The 22,075-nt window shown below is 39.4% G+C and overlaps 2 protein-coding genes across 11 annotated transcripts in view; both read left to right on the top strand.

Annotated features, from left to right (window-relative positions):
* LOC309699533 (CD209 antigen-like protein C) overlaps positions 1–15,382 on the top strand; it is a 44,533-nt gene extending 29,151 nt beyond the window's left edge. For all 10 annotated transcript variants that reach the window (XM_082522632.1, XM_082522624.1, XM_082522626.1 and 7 more), the window contains 7 exons: positions 6,162–6,445; positions 6,771–6,887; positions 9,815–9,853; positions 9,934–10,038; positions 10,970–11,109; positions 12,596–12,702; positions 13,431–15,382. In XM_082522632.1, the coding sequence (XP_082378758.1) occupies positions 6,289–6,445; positions 6,771–6,887; positions 9,815–9,853; positions 9,934–10,038; positions 10,970–11,109; positions 12,596–12,702; positions 13,431–13,551 (786 nt within the window). In that variant the 5' untranslated portion in view covers positions 6,162–6,288 and the 3' untranslated portion in view covers positions 13,552–15,382. The remainder of the gene's footprint in view (positions 1–6,161; positions 6,446–6,770; positions 6,888–9,814; positions 9,854–9,933; positions 10,039–10,969; positions 11,110–12,595; positions 12,703–13,430) is intronic.
* Positions 15,383–15,777: 395 nt separating this feature from the next.
* Positions 15,778–21,945, top strand: LOC309699538 (CD209 antigen-like protein 2). Its single transcript, XM_082522641.1, has 7 exons — positions 15,778–16,319; positions 16,899–17,009; positions 19,738–19,785; positions 19,908–19,961; positions 20,055–20,194; positions 20,671–20,777; positions 21,506–21,945. Exons 1-7 carry the CDS (start codon positions 16,175–16,177, stop codon positions 21,624–21,626), a joined length of 726 nt encoding a protein of 241 aa, XP_082378767.1. The 5' UTR covers positions 15,778–16,174; the 3' UTR covers positions 21,627–21,945.
* The last annotated feature ends 130 nt before the right edge of the window (positions 21,946–22,075 follow it).

Here is a 22,075-nt window from a genome sequence, read left to right as displayed (position 1 = left end):
TAAGAAACTACATTGGGAAACAGAGTGCTAGCAAATTACTAGGAGCATGGAGGTAACACACAGCAAAGAGGGTGTACACTGAAAAAAAGAATATGTTGGATTTACTTAATTCAGTAGTGGCCAGTATTTGCAGACAGATGTTTTGCATGGGCAGTTATTCATAGGGCTGCTCAATTAATCGAATTTTAATCACGATGACGATCTGGGCTTTCAACTATCATTAAAAATGACTGAGCCGATTATTAGCCCCTCCCTCATGCTTTACTCTCGCACTGCTCCGTGTGGCAAATCCAGCGCACCTCTCTGCATTTCGAACAAGCGTCACAACAATTAAGAGCGGCGGTCCCCAACCCCCGGGCCTCGGACCGGTACTGGTCCGTGATTCGTTTGGTACCGGGCCGCGAGAGTAGAGGCTCAGGTGTGAAATGTATGGTTTTCAGGGTTTTTATCGGTTTTCAGCGTTATTTTGTTATAGTTTTTATCGTTAACTCTGTTTTCCTGGGTCTTTTGACGTGTGTTATGAATAAATCTTCATTTTTTCGGTACCGGTACTGGTTTTATTTTGTTGCATTTATCCGCAACACCTTAAAGGCCGGTCCGTGAAAATATTGTCGGGCATAAACCGGTCCGTGGCGCAAAAAAGGTTGGAGACCGCTGATTAAGAGGACCCGAGAGAAGCTCGGAAAGCTAAGCAGAAGTTATTTGGAGAGGAGAGTGACTGCCGTTGGTTGAAAAGAGAGGTAAAAAAAAACTTCAGTGGTGTTGCACACTATTTTATATTATTTTATATTATTTTTTTAAAGTCATTATTCAATACATTGTTATTGTTAACCCTTTAAAGCCGGTCAGAGCAGCACGCTCTGTTTTGTGTAACTATTTTTAAATCCCTGTAGAACCTGAACCGTGTAAGCTAGCGCAATAATTTGTTTTGCATATGAAACCAGAGGAGTTGTACTTACATCTGATGCCATCAGCTTGTCCTTGGTCACGGTTTCCTTCCACATAAAGCTTTGCAAAAACTGCATAAAAAGCGCTTGCAGGAACAAAAACATAATATTCCAGAAACACGCTTTGCCGATCCGATCAGCTGTTCCTAACACTTCCCACAGTGAAACAGACGTCAGCGCGAACGATCGCATGTCCGCCATTTCCTGCCCGAAACCGGAAGTGACGTCATTTTCGCAGAAAATGTAGTTTTTTACTTGTAAGCCGTAAAAGCCTTTCCTTGTCATGTTTGACTTTTCTGAATAGTTTCTGGGATGCTTAGAACTCGAATTGCACTGCTGGAAATAGTTTATTTTGATGCTGTTTTCTTTGCAAATTTGCATCATAGGATTGTTTTTTTGTTTTTCCTGCAGTATATAAAAATTGCTCCAAATCTCCAAAATCAGAATCAGAATCAGAATCAGAATACTTTATTGATCCCTGGGGGAAATTATTTTTTGTTACAGTGCTCCATTTTAAACCAACATTAAGACAAGACAGACAATACGCTAACTAAGAATAGTACAATATATACATATATATACATACATACATACATAAGTCACTTATAAATAAATATTTGGAAAATAAAACTATGAAGACACTCAAAATAAATTTCCTGTTGTTGTAAACTATTGTTTGCAACTTTTTTGTATTTAAAGTTTTGAGGGATAAGCCTCTTAAATTTCTCCAAGTAGAAATATATGTAAAAAAACCCAAAACGATTTTAAATTTTTTACTATGTTTACTATGGACTTAATGCATACATATTATTAAAATATGGGCTATAACAGTTGTATAGCAACTTGAAATGCTCCCACAAATGGCACTACAACATGTAAAAAAAAAATATAAGCTCTGGCGGACTTGGTTCTATAGTAGGTCTTAAAGGGTTAAATAAATATCGTCAAATAATCGAGATCTCAATTTGAGTGAAAATAATCGTGATTATCATTTTTGCCATAATCGAGCAGCCCTAGTTATTCATATTCTATAAACCTGGGCATTTTCTGTTGATAAAATGTGATTGAAACATGTTTAGATGAAGTAAGTTGAGCTCTTGGAATATGTTAACCTTCAAAATTTTCTTTATTCCAACACTATTCAATAACCTTTAACCCAATACTACTTTTTCACTTAAATACTACATGTTATCTTCATATTACATAATGTTCAACAAAATCTAGAGTCTGGTTAGCATACATTTTCAATTGGTTTACTATAACTTCCACTCCATCCATCCTCTTATCATTTTCAGGGTTGGGGGGGGGGGAGGAGGGTGGGACCTATCACAGATGTGATAGGAATAGAGGCAGGGCTATCACATTTGCACTCACATTCACACATAGTTTAGAATCTTCAGTTAACCTAACCCTAATAACTACATGACTTCAAATGTGGAAGGACTCCTGAGTACCAAGAGAGAACCCAGGGGATTTGAACCCAGGACCTTTTTGCTGGAAGGAAACAACGTTAACTACGGCACCACCTTGCTGTCAACCCAGACTTACCAAAATTAGGAAAGCTACGATTACAAGGCTTGATGCAGAATTTTCATTACGTTTTTGTCCTTGACAGGTTGAACCAAATATAAACAGCAAACACATGTGGTGTGTGTATAGTTGTCTGCCTCTTATAATTCCAGTGATTTTCCTTTGGAAAATCCCGTGTGACCTTGTAAATTTCGTGAGTCCAGGCAACCAACCACTCTTGCAGGATTGTATAATGTCATCTCAATAAGAACAAATAACTAAATATGGGAGGCACAGGAGCAAACCCTAAGAACTCAAAATCACAAAACACTGAAGGACTTAGAGAGCTAGAAAATGCAAAAGACTAAACCATGAAAAAAAAACCAGACTAAAATCACAGAATAGAAAATAATCAAAACATAAACATTGAATACCCAGACTCAGGACCATGATATTTGTTAGACGCTGCCTTCTACAAACTGTAAGTACATCGAAGCAGCAGAGAGAAGAAGTGTTTGTGACACAGGAAATATGTCAGAGTGAACTATTTATTCATCTTTATTTTTACCAGCACAGAAACTAACAGGGCAGCGTGGTGCTGCAGTGGTGAGCACCATCACTTCTCAGAAAGAGAGTTCCTGTTTTGGGTGGAGTCTTTCTGTGTGGAGGCTCATGGTCCTGGTCTGTGAGCCAGCGTTTGTGTTTGACGTCTGATTCTGGTTCATTTCATGTTCTGAGGTGAAGTTTTGGTTATGATTGTTGTGTCTCTGTTTGTGTCCCAGGTCTTAGTTTGTTATCTAGCCTCAGGTTTTCTGTTATCATCCCCCCTCTGTGTCCCCGCCCTCTTCCTGTGTTAGTATCTCTCTGTGAAGTCAGTCTTGTCTCCATGTTGATTGGCCTGTTCCCCAGTCGTGTCTCTGTTTCTCTCACTAGTTCTCTCTTGTCTCTTGTCCTGTGTGCATCTTGTTCGGTTTTGCTTCCCAGTCTCATTAGTTAGATTATGTTCAGCTGTGTTCGCATCTATGGCCTTTTGCCTCGTTCGCCCTAGTGTATGTTTATTGTCTGCATTTTTCCTTGTGTTCTTTGTTGTGTTGCGGAGTAACGGAGTACATGTACCAGTGTTGCATATTTAAAATACAAAATATGAGTAACTGTATTCCGTTACAGTTTCCCTTGAAGAAAGTGATATTCAGAGTACAGTTGCTTTGTTGAAATAAATGGATAACATGGCGGCCTTTTCCTGTTTCATATGTTATGCTATGCCCTCTCTATTTTTTGGTAATTCCACGCCGGTGGAAACCCAAACAAAAGACGTATTAGCAGGCTCTAATCCCTGGGCCTCAATCTTGCGGCCCGCATAATGAAGTGATGAAATATTTGTAACAATTATTATTAAAAAATGATTTAATATGAAGGCATAGCTCTAAAGAATGCAGCCTCATGGGCAGTGTACTCCGTGCTGCAGGGAGAATGGACTGCCATTAGTGGTGTGCGATACTACATATTTTGGTATCGATCCAATACCAAGTAAATATGGGCCAGTATTGCTGATATCGAAAATAAGGTGGATGCTCTTTGAATTGCTAAATCTCAATAAATTTTCATGACCTCAAGTGTTTTTTGTGATGTTGCGTTTTTATTATTATTAAATAGTTAAAACCCAGGACTGTGCTCTGCTTGTGTTGTTGTTTTTGGTGGTAAAGTGTACGGCTGGCAGTGGGAGAACTGCAGACATTGAATGTAGTGTTACAGCAACCGTGTGATTATTGTAAGGGTGGGACCTCCCAAGCTGGAGACAGAGGTCGAGGTGTGTGGGGGTCCTACCACGCCCGAGGGTGGCATGCTGAGGTGAGGGCCCGGAGAACCACCTCGTCACCAGCGCCGCTTGATGCGTGCGTGATCGCCAGAGTGGACACTTCCCTGGGTCGGAGCATGGGGCGCCGATCGTTCGGGTCACTTCTCTCGCCTGTTTGCGGAGTGGAGAGTAGGTTTGGTCGGGGCTCACAGCCTTGGTGGTTTATAGTTACCAATTTTTATTTATTTATTTCCTTTTTTTTTCTTTTAGAAAGATCTTACATAAAAAGTGTGCAAAAAACAGTAAAAAATTAAAACAAACAAGTACTGTTGAGAAACTATAATACAGAAATTACAATTAAAATTCTCAACAACAAAAATAACAACTGGTGAAAATATAAATAATATGTAAACAACTTAACAACCCCCAAAGCGTCTTAAGTCACGTCACGTCACGGCGCAACATCTAAACACAAGAGGGGGGAGGGGGAGCAAAGTGTGCCTGCTGTGCGCTGACACAGGAGCAGCGAGTCCAGTGACCCGGCTGTTTCGTCTTTGCTGGAACCGCAGCATAGAAAACAAGAGCGGAACTTTACCCTCCTGTTATGTTGGTGTCCAGGAACACCAATTATGTTCCTGGGTCAATTTGACCCGGGACATGTTTACTCGTCTAAAAGTGTCAGAAACACTGGCATTGATTATTTTACAATTTTCTTGTATAATTTTAATTTTTTTTCGTTTTCTGTAGTTATGCAGATGGGGATAGGTTAATTGGATAATCCAAATTGCCATTAGGTGTGAATGTGTGAGTGAATGTGAGTGCGAATGGTTGTCTGTCTCTGTGTGTTGGCCCTGCGACAAACTGCCGACCTGTCCAGGGTCTACCCCGCCTCTCGCCCTACGACAGCTGGGATAGGCTCCAGCGCCCCCTGCGACCCTGAAAAGGATAAGCGGAAGTGAATGGATGGATGGATGGATGGAAGATAATTAATTAACATGCATGACTGAATAACTGAGCTGCTGGAATACACGGGCTGAGAGATCAGACTGGGAATTTGAGCTTGTGATGTGGAGTAGCTGAGAGAGGCAAGTATAAACTGATTTGAAATATACTGTGCCTGGATTTATTGTTAACTGGAGAAAATTCCAGGCACACTTAGATGACTGTTAAATAGCGAGAGAAAAAAGAATGACAGCCAGAGACAACTGAAATTGGATTTTACCCTGGCAATACTCTTCTGCAAACATTAAAGACACATGGAAGCCCAGGGATGGATGAATTTGTTTGCGCTGCTGTACGTGGCATGAATGCTGATTGGCCTGGAGAAGGCCAGGAAAAGGTCATTGGACTAGACCAGTGATAACACAAACAGCTTGACAGTGTGGGAAAGTGGAAGTGATAAAGCTTAGATTTAGTCAGCAGCGCCTGGCAGTGGACAGATGTGAGGCCATAGATCTTCCTTACTGAACTTGTGCATAAGTTTCATTTTGATGTTAATTTACGAGCTAAAAAATGATCGTATACTTTAAAAACAACTTGGTAACTTTAGTCACATGAAATCTTAAACAGTTTAACAGTTTGTTTTCTATCAGGAAATAGAAAAACGTATTACTGACAAAGAGACATTTCCTGCTTTGTGCACATGAGGTGCACATGTGTGAGCATGACGTATGTGTGTTTTTTTTTTCACCACAAGCTCACCTTTTGTTAAACAAAGAAAATGCATTTATTCCTGTTTCATGCAAATGTTTTCACATGTTTCTGAGGGGCTTTGCAAATATAAATACCATGAAATGTTCCATTTGTGTGTTCAAGCACACTCGAGGTTTTTATGCAATCAAATGAAAGTGTTGGTCTGTGGTCCTTTGCATGATGTCACTTCCTCAGAGTTTCTTCCTGTCTGAAAGCAGACAGAAGGCTGGACAAGAACAGTACAGCATAGCACCATATATACAAGGGTTAGTACTGCAGAACTGTTAAAGTATAGTTTAAACTCTGTAAGTGCAGCTTCTGCTCAGCTGTCTCAGTCCTCTCACGATGTCCTCAGATATTTATGCTGAACCAGATCTATCAAAGAAGGTGAGATACAGCAGAAAGGAGGACGGAGTAGAGTGGGAGCAGAGGGAGGTGGATACCTACGAGAGTACAGATGAGATCAGAGATAGTTATGATCATTTTCAGTCGCAGGAAGGAGGTAAGTCAATTATACAAATAAATGTACTTCCAGTTTGTTACAGTCAGCTTTTAATGCCAAATAACTGCAGCTCATCAAACATCTGTTTCTCCATGTGCTGTATGAACCTTTGTAGTTTACGTTTTTTTCCCACGTTGGTTTGTAGAGCTCTGTGAACAGCAAATTGATTCAGGCACTTTAGTTACAGCGCAGATGTTATATTTCCTTGTTTTTTGGCAACCGACCCTTTTATGAAGCTAAGTTGATACAACCACAACCACAGGTCTATTAAACACAGAGTGACAGGAAATAAGCACAGACCAACATCCACACTGCTTTCTAACAGGACCACAGACTCTGAATCCTCCTTCAGTCCTGAAGGGCTCTTTCAGATGTGCTACACTGGGTCTAAGAGTGCTGTGCCTCCTGATGTTAGCTGGGATCATCATCCTGTCCATATGCTGTAAGATAAGATACAACCTCTGAACTTCTCCTGCAAATGAATGTATGACTGATACTGAATCCCAGCAGCCAACAAACATGCAGCTTCACAACCAGAACGTGTCCTTCTGCCACAGCAAATACAGGAAGTACCTGATCACATGGAAACACCTTTGATAAGAGGAAGTGTTGAAGCCTCAGAGCAGCTTTGACTGAATGTAAAAAGACATATTTTCAGTGAGAACAGGCACATGTCACATGAGTCAGAATCTATTCTTTCAAAGCATGTAGGGCTTTGGAGTTGACGTCAAGCCGCAATGCATTGTGGGAGCGCGGCACCATTTTCGGGGTCTACGAATCAAAACAAACACACTGTTGGAATGACGATTACAAGATGCTTAAAAGCAGCTCAAAAGAGAACGGACTGTATAGAGACCGATTGCGTCCAGAGGCGAAGCAGCTGTACTTGCAGAAAAGAGCCTGCATTGGAAATGTGGACCCGTATGAAATACGGCAGTGGAGTAGAAACCCTGGAGACCAACCGCTACTGACGTAGCCTGACATAGTTCATACCTTATCTGTGGAGTCAGCGCGTACAAGTCGTCATTCAAACAAAGGTAAGTCAGCTCGAGTACTGCGAGTGAAATGCGTTTGATTTTCCTGCAAACATTCACATTAGTGCAGCATAAATTCATTCATGAGGGGAAATTACAGTGAGAACATGTGGAGGCTGTTAGAGGGATAACATAGTGAGTTCAGTGCATTGATGAGACATTGTCCTGAAGGATTTAGTTATTCTTTATGGTTAAAGAAATTGCAATGATTTATTCATATTTATTATAAATAATCCTAATTATACATCTTGCTTCCATATTTGTATCTTGTGTCACTAAAATACATTTTATTTTAGTTTTATACATTGATCAATGACCTGCAGAATCTCATATCATATTAAGTGATTCATAACTGTCAATTTATGCTTTCTCCATCTCTAAAGTGATGACATCCTTGCATTACATACTTTAGGTTCATTTTCTGCAGGCAGGTTTCTGACAGAACAGGCAGATTTACACTATAACCTGCAGCGATGGACACATAAAGAAATGAAAAATGACATGTATGTGCTAACTTTCTAAACACTTTGTTACATTTATGATAAAGTAGATTAAACACATTTGTGTCGGCCTTGGCTCATAGTTCTTGTCTTTAAATGAACTTTGTCTGTGTGTGTTTCAGGTCCTGCACTCTCAAAGACTGAATGAACCAGCATTGCAGCCATGGGTCACTGTGAGCATCACAGGGAAGGTTGAAGTCGCCCGCTGCACCTGCATGGCCGGAGTCACGGAGACCTGCACCCACGTCACTGCTCTTCTGTTTAATGTAGAAGCAACAGTGTTGATCTGTGGCACAAGGACTGTTACAGATGAACCTGCATACTGGGTTTTGCTGGGTAATATGACCAAGATACAGCCAGAGGTTGGCCATAAGATAGACTTCTCCTCTTCAGCTGCCCAAAAAAGGCTCTTGATCAAAACATAAACAGACCATCTGTAGTGACGGGGAAAAGGAGCCTCAAAACAGAAAAATCCCACCTGCTACTGTGGAGGAGTCGTCACTGCTATAATGCCATAATGTTTTATCTAGGGGTCTAGATTTATGCCTGTAGTGCACTGCCGTGTAAATAATTTGCATTTACTGAATATGTACTGACTGAGTCCCGCTGTTCAAAAGTTGAATAAAGAAACAAACTAATTTTTGCCTCTTTTTTTTTTTAAATTAAAACCACTTTATAGAACATCACATTACATGTAGAATCCATGTCATTTACAGTTTACAAATGACAAAATGTTTACACAAAATCATGACAGTGTTTACATGATATCACCCACTACTAACATTACTTTATTTACTGTATCTTTTGAAAAAATACAGCTATTTATACAGCAAAAGACTAAAGAATATTTAACAGGAGCAAGTTTCATTTTCCCTGGTTTTATTATCACACTGTTCACCAAACGCAGCAAACCTTCACCATCTTATCCTGAAGGGTCACCTCTTCACCCTCACATGGAAGAAGTAATCTGATTGGCATGGTGGTATGTTTGAAGCAGGTTCCTTGTGTAGCGCTGGAACTCAGTCACGATGTTTCATCCATTTCATTGGCTGGTTTGCTGCAATAATGCCAAATAATTAGCAACTCTATAAATAGAAGGTAGTTCTGCAAAATCACTCAGTAGGATGTTTGTTCTAATTTGCTATGACCTCAGAGCGCATCAAAAATAAAACTAATAGGCTATAAAGAGTGATATGACCATATTTAGAACTTACCAGATTTAGAACCAACAGATATTTGGAGATGGAAGAGAACTGGATATCAGCTCACGGCTGCTATCCAGGCTACACGCCTTCGTTTGGTAACATCGACACACGAGCTGCTTCATGTTGCTTCCAGGTTGGGAAAGAATGAAAAGATAAACCATTTTCAAGCTTATTCTCTTGCCGGTTGTGCGATTGAACATTGCAGCGGACCACACAGCAAGAACGAACTGTTGTGTGTGACTACTTTTTCGCTTGCGCTTTGTTTAGACCCCCAAAATGGCGGATCGGGACAAAATCCTTTCCACGCCCACCCCCGTGACATCACGTTCCAAAGCCCTACATAACATCTCTGACTACAGGTGTAGAAATGCTGTTTGACTCTTCACCTTCTTCCTCCACACTGAAGCACAATTATTCTGAATCTTGTCAGTGGTTTTTGTTCACAGTTGATACGTATTTAGCTCATCAGATTTCCTGTAGTTCTAACACCTCCACCCACAGGACATGTTAAAGAGCAATGGCTGCAAGTTTCTGACTCTTATTGATATTTGACAAAGCAGAGGAAGAAGATTATTTCTGTTCAATGTTTCACTCATTTTATTTTATTTTGCTTTCACTGAACTATTTCAGATGCTTTGAACAAGAGTGAGCTGCAGGATGAACTTCAAGGTAAGCAAACACCAAGTTCTTATATCACAGATATATTTGTAGAACATTTTAACTTAATTTTAATCTGTTTTACTCTAAAGGCACAAAAACCAGCCTGACTCAGTTACAGAGCCGTTATGATGAACTGAGTAAAAACCACAGTCAGCTACAGGAAGAAGTGAAGAAGCTGAAGGAGAAGATAGAAGGTAATAAAGTTTGAATAACTGATAGAAAACATCAGTGTTACACAGTGATAACCTGATTGTGTCTTTGTTTTGAATCCTAAATGTTTGATGCTGTGTAACAGTTTCTCTGTATAAATGTAAGTTTATGAATAAGAGAGAAAACCTGAGTTTAATAATAATAAAAATAATAAACTAAGTGCTACACATAAGATAACAAGTCATGAAAAGTTTTTTCTTTTTAAAAAGACAATATAAAACAGGCAAAAATTAACCAAAAGCAGTTCTGAGTTTTTTTAAAATCAACTACTGAGTCCACAGTTGTTAATGTTTGGGGGAGAGAGTTCCACAGCTGAGGGGACACAGTGGCAAAAGCTCTACCACCCTGTGCCTCACCCTCTTAATATTTTTCATAGCAAGTAAGCCCTGATCAGATGACCCTAGGGACCTTCTGGGGACATAGTGCTGTAGCAGATCAGAGATTTAGGCTGGTGCCAGTCCATGCACAGCTCTGTATGTCAAGATCAGGATCTTAAAATGGCCTCTAAATTCAACAGGAAGTCAGTGTAACCGAGCAACAGTGTCACATGTGAATACTAGGAAGGTTTTGTCAAACGTCTGTCTGCAGCGTTTTGCACAACCTGCAGACTGTCCACAGAACCTTTGCTTAGACACATAAACAGCGAGTTACATTAGTCCAACCGTGAAGAAATGCATGCATAACAATCTCCAGCTCAGAGCCACATTTCTTAAATGATTAAAAACAAGACCAAACCAGAGATTTCAATGACCATCCAACGCGAGAGTCGAGTCAAAAGTGACACCTAAATTCCTGATAGAGGATTTAATATAAACAGACAAATGAAGCATTTACAGGGAAAATGACAGGGACCAAAGATTAATGTGATACAACAGGACACAAAATCTGTCTTTAAAACATGTGTTTGACTTTAAGAGAAGTGTCCTGATCGATGGACGAGATTTGGAAGCAGCTGTTACTTTAAATCCACTGAGAACAAAACTTGGTCTGACAGCAGGAGAGACTGTCAGGAGAAAGGAGCTGATCTGGTGATGATAAAGAGCAAAGAGGAACAGGTGGGTGTGTTTGTTCATGTCTGTGTGATCTTTGATGGAGCTGACAGTCATCTGTTACTTGTGTCTTTGACCTGCTGTCAGTCTGTGACCTGCTTCCTGTCTCCACTCTGATGGATTTCTTGGATTCTCCATTTTTGTTACAGACATTCACATTCAAATGTAAAGTTTTTGCACATTTGACAAATTCGAAGCAAAAATTTAAATTACACAGAAATTGTATAAAATCAGAGCAATCTTCATAATCCAGATTTTTTTTCTGATTACTATATTTTCCACACTATAAGGCGCACTTAAAATCCCTTCATTTTCTCCAAAATCGACAGTCCGCCTTATGTATGAATTCTGGTTGTGCTCACTGACCTCGAACCAATTTTATGTGGTACAGGGCGCACAGAAATCTGTCAAAAAATGTTTTAGTGTGACTTTGGTAAGCTATGAAGGCGCACTGTTTGATGGATTGTTGGAGCATTACTGCTGCCGTAGTCAGGAGCCTCACGGAGTAATCTGGGTCCAAAACTCCGTCGTCTTCAGGTCCCAAAGTCAAACAAACACTGTGGCATCACTGAGAGTTAAAAAGTGTCTAAATTCTTTCATCTTTAATAAAATGATCAGCGTTGCTGCTTTACCAGGTGCAACAATTAAGTTTAACATCCAGGCATACATGAAAACAGAATTTATTACATTTAACAGAGTTAGAAGTTAGCAGGGAGTTAGCTCACTAGTTTCCACCTAAACATGATATAGCATGTTCTGACTGAGAGATTTCTGAAATAATTCAAACGTACAGCTCTGCTATCACTTCCAACATAAATGAAGACAGAAAACTAAACAGCAGTGACGTTTGTAGGGTTACTGAAGTTGGGCTAGCTGGTATATAATGATGTGCTACGTGATCGCTAGCAAAACAGCTACGTTAGCATAACATTAGCACAGTGAAGCTGGAGGATAAACGCTGGACAAAAGTTAACGTGAGGGTTCCTGATGGTTAGGGACAAATGCAATTACATGGGAGGATGATGTAAACGGAACAAACTGCAGTCAGGAGAACAACTGAGATAATCCATCCACAATACCAGGTTAGTCATTAACATACTGCAACAACATGGGAATAGAGCAGCTGCAGAGAATTCAGCATTAATGAATCAATGGTAGGGAAGTGGAGGAAGCAAGAAGAATAAGTTGAGTAAAATATGACTTATCTGACTGTTTTGTTTTCACCTTATAATCTGGTGCGCCTTATGGTGTGAAAAATACGGTAAATCCAACTGAATCAAATGATTTGTTAACACTGATTCCACTGCAACACTGACTGAGCTACAGGAGGAGCTGATATTCATCGATTCTTTGGCTCTTTCTGATTTCTGCACAATGGAAGAAAAGTTTCATCACAGTTATTCTTCCTTCAGACATGTTCACAAGATGATGTCACTACAACAGAAGTGCTGAATTATGACTGGAGACAATATTTGTGTCTCTTATCAAACAGGAATTTGCCAGTAAATTTGGAGGACACTCTTGGATTGGTCTGAGATCCAAACAGACATCAGGAGGATATAAATGGGAATGGGTGGACGGAGCACCGCTGACAGAAAGGTGAGACATTAGTTTGTTTCTATTCCAGAGTTATTATTTAGAAGTGAAACACTGATGTTTTGGAAGATAGATCAGCAATACATGAGCTGAGCTATTTTCCAACAGCCCCACAAACTGAATGTAAAGAAAAGCAGAAATCCTCCTTTGAATGAACAGCTGTGCTTGAACTCTCTTCATCTGCAGTCTGTGATGACGTTCAGTTACAACAAGTCAGTTTGAAGGAATCAGGATTGAAACATGTTCAAAGCAGCGACCGACACATTTCACTTTGTTCAATTTGTCTTCATGTTTTTGTGCTGTAATGTTTCTTTTCTCACAGAACAAAAAGTGTTTCAGAGAATTCCTGTCTCTTCTTCTTTGGTGTTTGTAAAACTTCAGAACATATGAAGGAAGAAGCTTCAGTAAATATGACCTGATAGACACACATTTCAAAGTGATGTCTGTAAACAGCTGACAAAACAGTTTCAAACAGCAGAAAGTCAGCTCTGACTTCTTTTTATTCTCCATTTTTACAGCAGGAAGATTTCATATTCATCAAAGCTTGAAAGCTGTTTTAGTGTGCATGATGATTCTCAGAGAAAAGTCTAAAGGAGGGAAAGTGGGCGAGAAACCTGGGAAAGAAATACAGCAAATATTGGAAATATTCCAAAAGAGACGCATATTTATATGAATGTGACAATAGTTATGAGTTTAGTCCAGTTTCATATCAGATTTGATCTCTCTGACAGGTTCTGGGCAGAAGGATGGTCAGATCCTTATTCTGGATACCGTGGAGTCTGCTGTGACAATAATAGGAAATGGACGGGGTCATATGATCATGAATCAAAGACCTTCATCTGTGAGAAATGAGTTTGGTGCTTTGATGTAAATGTTTGAATAATCCAACCAAAGACACCTCACTATGAAATGTCCTGCATGAGCCTCAGACTCAGCTTACAGTCTTTACTTGTTCATTCTGCATCATATATTGATTACATATATTGTCCCTCTGTGCTCTGTGCTGTACAGTAAGGTTGGAAGTCATCCACACAAAACCTTGAAGTACTTCATTACTCTGTAGTTCCAGCAAATTGTTCTAATAAAAGTCAAAGTGCAGCTTGTCTTTACTTTGCTTTACTTGGTTTATTCATCAGCCTGTTGGTCCTAAAACTGCAGTAAATGTCTTCTTCAGTTTCTCTCAAACAGCTGAAGGTAGCTGCTGCTTTTTATAGTTACAAATTAGGAACTTTAAAACAGATTGAAATGCAGAAAAAGCATGTTTGGCAAATTTCAATTGTGTGAATTAGTGAAGAATATTGATTTCTGATGCAATAGTAAACTAATCATGTTGAAATCTGGGCCTACACCCTCATGTAATACCACTTTGAACCACAAGATGGTACAGTAAGGCAGCATCTAGTCTGAACTGAGCTCTAATTTGTACTGTTGCTTTTGCACTACAGCAAACTCTGGTTGTGTGCTGCCCGAACAGTTTTATGTAATATTGGCATGAAATATTAATACTGACAGGAATGGAAGCAATGTCAGATTTAAAAAGCCTGAACTCTTAAATGTACCCCTACATTTAAAATAGATAAATAATACAATAAAAATGGCAATTAACATAAATGGTATTTTGTTGAGTCAAGTCTGTGTCTTAGATCAGTGGTTCTCAAACTTTTCACAATAAATACCCCCTCGTAAAATATGGCTCTTGAAGTACCACCCTTATGACCGACATTAAAGTACAGTAGTGTAGGTCTATTTAACACCATATACTGTTTACACCAGACAATTGTATTTCTCATAAGAGTGTTATTTATTTTAACTGTGATAAACAGGATGTGACAACTCATAATGATAACAACTGTACTGCATTAAAACATTCACAGCAGGTGGGATGTCCGGTCTTTAGGTGATGACCTATGAACCCTGCTACTGGGTTCAAACTACTCTGAATTCATCAAGGCTTCTTTTTTTTTAAACAGATTTTAATACTTTGTATCTTGTTTAATTTAATCTGAACAAGCCCCTAAAAACAATCAGTGATCACTGTTGGCCTCTCTCGGTTTTTATTACCACTGTTCATTTTAAAGCTCAGTTTTTAAAACTACAGCCCAGCCCATGTAGCAGTGTATTGATGACTAACCTCGTATTATGGATGGAAGTTTGGTCCGTTTACAGCATCCTGCCATGTCATTGCATTTGTCCCTAACCATCAGTTACTGAGTGGAAAAAGTTGGCGTTCATCCTGAACACGGTATCTTATTTAATCTTAAACATTTGGAGACTCCCCACATACCACTAGAGGGAGCCCATGTATGGCCAGTGGTACATGTACAACAGTTTGAGCACCACTGTCTTAGATGATACAATGAATATACTGGGCATGTATCTGTTACTTTATGATGTGGGTGTAGTGATTTTTTGTCAATAATCTAAATCTAAACTCTTGATCAAATACAAAATGCACTAATGTAAAGGAATGTACACAGAAAAGGTTAATCAGCAGCTTATCTAGGTTCAGATCGCAGAGGGGTCACTTCTTTCAGGTGACACAGAGGTGATACCAAGCCAGCTCAGGATTTCGGTTACGTCCACACTAGCCCGGATAGATTTAAAAACGGCGTTTTTCTCTGAAAATGCTCCGCGTCCACACCAGCGTTTTCAGTGTTTTCACAGAGTTGTGCGTCCATATTGAAACGGCCCGAAACACTTACGTTCCAGTCCTGCGCATGTGTGAGACACAAGAAGATTCAAACTGCCTCATTTCTGTCTGCCATTTACTTACCCTCCGGCTCTTTGAAACATCATGGCCACCAATCTATGAAGGAAGCTAATTTCTGCCACATATATGCACAGCCTCACTCTTTCCGGCTGTTTGCTGATCTCCAGTTCAAATCACTCCTCAAACAGGCCTACCTTTATCTATATGATCACGCACTGTCACACTGTTTGATTTGATGTAAAAGCTCGAGTAGGAAAAGTGCCATATGACCTCTGGTTTTTGTGAAATTTTTCAAACTGCATGAGGAAGTAAACACCAATGGCATGAAACACAGATTTAAAATGAGTTGAGGGCATTCTTCAGTTGGCCACTAGCTGAAAGAATCTCCTTTGTCTCACTGAAGCTCTGTTAGACATGTGAGGTGTTCCCGTGTTGGAAAAACTCTGAAATTGGTGTGCTTCTGTCTATTCACAGTATGTACTAATTCAAGACAAAGGTATTCTTGTTTGTACATGTATGTATTTCTGTTAGTTTCAAAGTTCCGTGTTGCAACAGCCAGTAAAAATGACAATGTTTGTTTGTTTTTTATTTGACATGTGCTCTCACTCAAAGGTCTGCGAACCACATTGTAAAGTACAATGAAGTTAGCCTCTCTGTGTTTGTGGTTTGGTCTGCTGCTACTTCCTGTTTGATGCTGATGATTAAAACCTGCCTGACTGACAGAAACAGACAGTGAAAGCTGCTCAAATACTTTCACCCACCAAGATGTCTGCAGACAGTCAGACTGCAGCCGATTTTAGAGTGAAATACAGCAGAAGGATCGACAGTGATGGACGAGAGCAAGAGCACAGTGAGGTTGAGATGCTAGATGATGGAGAACAACATCCTGATGTTGGGCTGCAGGCAGCTGGTAAGCAGGAAATAAATAAACTATTGTACTATTGCAAGGTCTTGACCTCACAAAACAAAGTGCCTTGAGCCAACTGTTGTTGCGATTCTGCGCTATATAAATAAAACTGAATATGAGGGAATTTAAGTTGGTTTAATATGTTTAAAAACTGTTCAGTCGTCAAAAAATTACAGAAAAGGAGGGAAGTTCCACAAGACTCTTATCTGACAGATCCGAGGCAAAGGTAGAAATATTAAAAACAAGGAAGTCTTCTTAGACACTGTGTGGTGCAAGTGAAACCACAGGAAACAACTCGAGAGTGGTCTTCATGTCTACAGAGCTAATTGTATTTTTAAGCTTATTTTCGACCATACTGACAGATATACTGGCCTTTTTCTGGCCCACATGCTCTAAGAATCACCTAGAAATATTTCTCCTTCTCAAACACTGTTTCTCTGTTTTCTATATGTTAAACAATCTCCTGTAAATATGACACTAACATGATGAACTTGTTCAGCTCATTCTCAAGATGAGTGCAGTCTGATTACGACATATTAATTAAAATAATACAATAATTAAATCTCAATTTTGTCTCTGTAGAATTAAACATCCAGATGAAGCTTTTAGCTGTGAAAAGAAGATGGTTCAGAGCTTTTGAAGTGAATCTTGGGCTGCTGTATCTTTTGATTCTGTCTGGAATCACCACACGATGTGAGTAATTTTATTAAAATATAGCCTGGTGGATGTAATATTTTACAGATTAGATGTTGATGTAGACTTGCTTTTGTTTGGCTCCTATTCTTATTCATATTTTAGTTAGAAACAGTCACCTGTTCCCCCTCTACACGGGAAATGGGTGATATTTGACACTACTGGTCATATTTGACCAGTAGTGTCAAATATGACCAGTAGTGTTTTATTGTTTATTTATTATTGTTTTCTTTTCTTTTTATTGTTTTTAAATAGAAAGGTCTGCAAGAAGAAGAATGAAAAGGAAAGTTTTCAGCCTTCATTAGTAAAGTAATCAATGCTGATCCCAGATGTAACTTTATTTAAGGCATATGTGATGAAAGCTATGACACAGTTTCTCTATAAGGCAAAACAGTGTTGCCCTTTAAAAAGCATTTCCTGGTTTGTATGCACCGTGAGAGTGAGGTGTGAATGTGTTTTTCCTCTCTCTCTTTAAGAGCTCCTCTTTTGTTGAACAATGAAAAATAATTTATTCTTGCCTCGCAAATTGTTTGATAGTCTAATGGGCTTTACAAATATAAAGAAAAGGGAATTCTCCGTCTAGCGTTCAGCACACTGGAGGTTATCACTCATATTAATCACATTCATTTATAGGCCTGTGTTTCTTTGCATGCTGTCACTTCCTCAAAGCCATTTCCTGTCTGAAACAGATAAGAAACAGAAAGCCAGCACAGATCCAAAAACTGCAGTTCCTTTAATGACCACTAAAGGCTGATTCTGAAAGCGAGTCAGTCCCCACAGACTACCATGTTATGATGAGCACCTTTCCAGCATTAAAAGCATGTTTCCATTCAGGACAAAATGAGTTTTGGTCTCTGAGATTAGTTTCCCTCTTCATAAATGGCTTTTAGTGGATTCTATTTAAATGCATTTTAAATAGAATTCTCTGATCAGTAATATGAGCTGCTGTGTGGTACAGCCTGACCAACAAGTTTGTTTTGCTGACTGAGCTTCTAGTATTTCATGAGTCTCTTACTTAGCATTGAATGCACTGATTGATTGAGCGGTTAAGAGATGGCCCAGTGTGTGTGACGAGTTATCTACTGCTCTCTCTGTTGTTAGTCCTGTGCATCTTTCATCATGTCAGCTTATTAGTAATCTATGATTGCCAAGCTCTCTCCTCCCTTCATCCGTCTACCGCAAAATTTCTGCACTGCCATCAAGAAAGACTTGATTTCTTACCCCTGCTCTTGGCTGGAGTACCAGCTTACCTTTGCCAAGAACCACAACCATCTCGCTGGAGAAGGCGCCACTGATGTCGTGGCGAGCGGCTGGTGAGGGTCCTAGACTTTTTACATCTTGGTGTTCCCTGGACCCTTTTGGACCCGGTCCCCTTCACCTGGTGTCAACCTTGGGTATCTGTGGCATCTTGCACAGATTTCACCTACTTCTCCCACTGCTGCTTCTACAGACGTGGTGCCCATTAGAATAGGTCTGGTGAATTTAAGGTCCATCGTGAATAAAACTTTTATCCTTAAGGAATGTTTCATGTCCCAGAGTTTGGACCTTCTCAGCGTTACTTAAACACAGACCTCTCCGGGTGAGTCCAGTGTTTTTTCAGAATTATTACCCCACTGTCACTCATACTTTAATACTCTGAGGTCCTTGGGTCATGGAGGAGTTTTGCCGACTGTTTTCTGCAGCTTTGAACCGAGCCTTTTACGAGTTGAGACTCTTCCGTCCGCTGCTGTGCACAGCGATCTATTGGTCACCAAAGTATACAACAAAGATTTTTTGTGGGAATTTTCAGACTTCTTGGATGAAATTATGGCCCGACCCATGAATGTACCCACACACTGGATCTTGCTTTATCTTAAGGTTTACCCATTTCTAATTTATTCAAACTCTTTGCTCTTGCTCGGTGCTGACATGTTTTTACTCTTCAACGGCTGCTCATGTCTCCACTGTTTTTAATAATTTAGACTTGCAGCCCTCTGTGTCTTCCAGCACTGAGGAGCTTTCCCTGTAATTTAATTCCTTGTGCCGTACGCCATAATACTGTTGTAAATTCTGTGGCTCCAATTAAAACCAGGTGATCAAAGCCCAGATCAGACCCTTGGTTAAGTGATCATACCCGTGCCATCAGATGGGAGTGCAGGAGAAATGAAAGTTGAAGATGGACAAACTGCAAGTCTCTTCTGAGACTGAGAGCTGGTGTTGTTTTCAAAGAGCTGTGGAAACTGCAAGAGCAAAACATTTTTCCGACATCATTGCTGCTAACGCTCACAACCCCCTTGTCCTTTATAATACATTAACACTGCTTTTAATGCCCACGTCCCTCTGAAAGCTTACAGAGAACTCTGATAATTTTGTTAACACGGAGCTTGTATTTCTCTTGCCTCCCATCATCGGTCCATCTTGTTCCCCTGCCTGGCTGTCTTTGATCACTTAGAGCTTATTTCCCTTTCCTCTCTTGAGAAACTGGTTACCAGTATGAAACCAACTGTGATGTCGTTCCTCCACATCTTCTTAAGGTTGTTTTTTTTTTTTTTTTTTTTTTTTTTTTTGCCTGTCCCGTTTGGCTCTTTTGCCATCAGAATTGTTGTCTAAAGGCAAAGAAAGATGCCCAACGGATGAGCAGCATGCAGCTCAGCATGTGTTAGTTCCATTCATGTGATGGGAATAATAAAAACTTCATTGATAAAATGCTTTAAACTTTAAATCAGTTTCCTGTTTTGTTTCTAACCAGATATTTTAGTCACTTTGGAAAAAGAGCATCTCCAGGCTAATTGTTCAAGTAAGAAATATTTCAAAACAAATATAAATAAATATTCATGAACTAACTTTGCAGTCATTTTTCCTTTTTTATTCCTGTTTTATTTTTATTTTATTATAATTATGTTTGTTCTCAACATGCAGCAAAAATAATTCAACTACAGCAAGAAATCAAGTTGCTAAAGGAGAAGATCAAAGGTAACAAGCTGTTAAAAACTAAAAATCTTTATTACACAACAAAAACTATGAGCAGTAAATAAATACCGCCTTTAAAACGTGTTTGACTTTAAGAGAAGTGTCCCGATCGATGGACGAGATTTGGAAGCAGCTGTTACTTTAAATCCACTGAGAAGAAAACTTGGTCTGACAGCATGAGAGCCTGTCAGGATAAAGGAGCTGATCTGGTGATGATAAACAGCAAAGAGGAACAGGTGGGTGTGTTTGTTCATGTCTGTGTGATCTTTGATGGAGCTGACAGTCATCTGTTACTTGTATCTTTGACCTGCTGTCAGTCTGTGACCTGCTTCCTGTCTCCACTCTGATGGATTTCTTGGATTCTCCTTTTTTGTTGCAGACACATTCAAACGTAAAGTTTTTACACATTTGACAAACATTTAATTTACACAGAAATGTTATAAAATGAGAGAAATCCTCATAATCCAGATTATTTTTCTGATTCAATCCAACTGAATCAAATGATTTGTTAACACTGATTCCACTGCAACACTGACTGAGCTACAGGAGGAGCTGATATTCATTGATTCTTTGGCTCTTTCTGATTTCTGCACAATGGAAGAAAAGTTTCATCACAGTTATTCTTCCTTCAGACATGTTCACAAGATGATGTCACTACAACAGAAGTGCTGAATTATGACTGGAGACAATATTTGTGTCTCTTCTCAAACAGGAATTTATCAGTAAATTTGGAGGAGAGTCCTGGATTGGTCTGTATGTTAAATACACATCAGGAAGATCTAAATGGGAATGGGTGGACGGATCAGCGCTGACAGAAACGTGAGACATTAGTTTGTTTCTATTCCAGAGTTATTATTTAGAAGTGAAACACTGATGTTTTGGAAGATAGATCAGCAATACATGAGCTGAGCTATTTTCCAACAGCCCCACAAACTGAATGTAAAGAAAAGCAGAAATCCTCCTTTGAATGAACAGCTGTGCTTGAACTCTCTTCATCTGCAGTCTGTGATGACGTTCAGTTACAACAAGTCAGTTTGAAGGAATCAGGATTGAAACATGTTCAAAGCAGCGACCGACACATTTCACTTTGTTCAATTTGTCTTCATGTTTTTGTGCTGTAATGTTTCTTTTCTCACAGAACAAAAAGTGTTTCAGAGAATTCCTGTCTCTTCTTCTTTGGTGTTTGTAAAACTTCAGAACATATGAAGGAAGAAGCTTCAGTAAATATGACCTGATAGACACACATTTCAAAGTGATGTCTGTAAACAGCTGACAAAACAGTTTCAAACAGCAGAAAGTCAGCTCTGACTTCTTTTTATTCTCCATTTTTACAGCAGGAAGATTTCATATTCATCAAAGCTTGAAAGCTGTTTTAGTGTGCATGATGATTCTCAGAGAAAAGTCTAAAGGAGGGAAAGTGGGCGAGAAACCTGGGAAAGAAATACAGCAAATATTGGAAATATTCCAAAAGAGACGCATATTTATATGAATGTGACAATAGTTATGAGTTTAGTCCAGTTTCATATCAGATTTGATCTCTCTGACAGGTTCTGGGCAGAAAGACATGGGAATGCCAAATATGGTCACTTTGGAGTCTGCTGTGACAGTGATGGGAGATGGATGCGGTCTTATTATTCTTATTCAATGACCTTCATCTGTGAGAAATGAGTTTGGTGCTTTGATGTGTCACTGATGATTAAGTGCTGGCCATTCTGTGTCACGATCCTGGGTCTTATGACCCAGTGTTTTCAGTTTTAGTTCTTTTGATGTTCATAGTGTATGTTTAAGCTTTTTAGGTTTCCTTTGTTCATTTGCTTATTAGCTCCCCTTTGTGTTTTCAACCCCTGTGAAGTCTCCCTTGCCCTTCGTGTGTTTCATGTCTGTTGTCTTATGTTGTCATGTCTGCCTCTCATGTTTCCTGTTTTATTTTGAAGAGATCTCGTGTTTTTATATTATGGATTATGTTTTGGGTCCTTTGTTGTACTGTTTCTTGTTTCCCTAGGTCTCAGTTATGGTTATCATAGGTTTAGTTCTTTGGCTTTGTAATATGGCTTCCCTGTGTTCAATGTGTCTACTGTGACCTCTTTGTACCATGTTTCTGGTCCCTATATTCTGTC

Source organism: Aulonocara stuartgranti, assembly GCF_965226115.1.
Source record: "Aulonocara stuartgranti genome assembly, chromosome: 22".
Taxonomy (NCBI): Eukaryota; Metazoa; Chordata; class Actinopteri; order Cichliformes; family Cichlidae; genus Aulonocara; species Aulonocara stuartgranti.
Note: the sequence above shows the minus strand (reverse complement) of the source record. Positions and strands in the feature narration are given on the sequence as shown.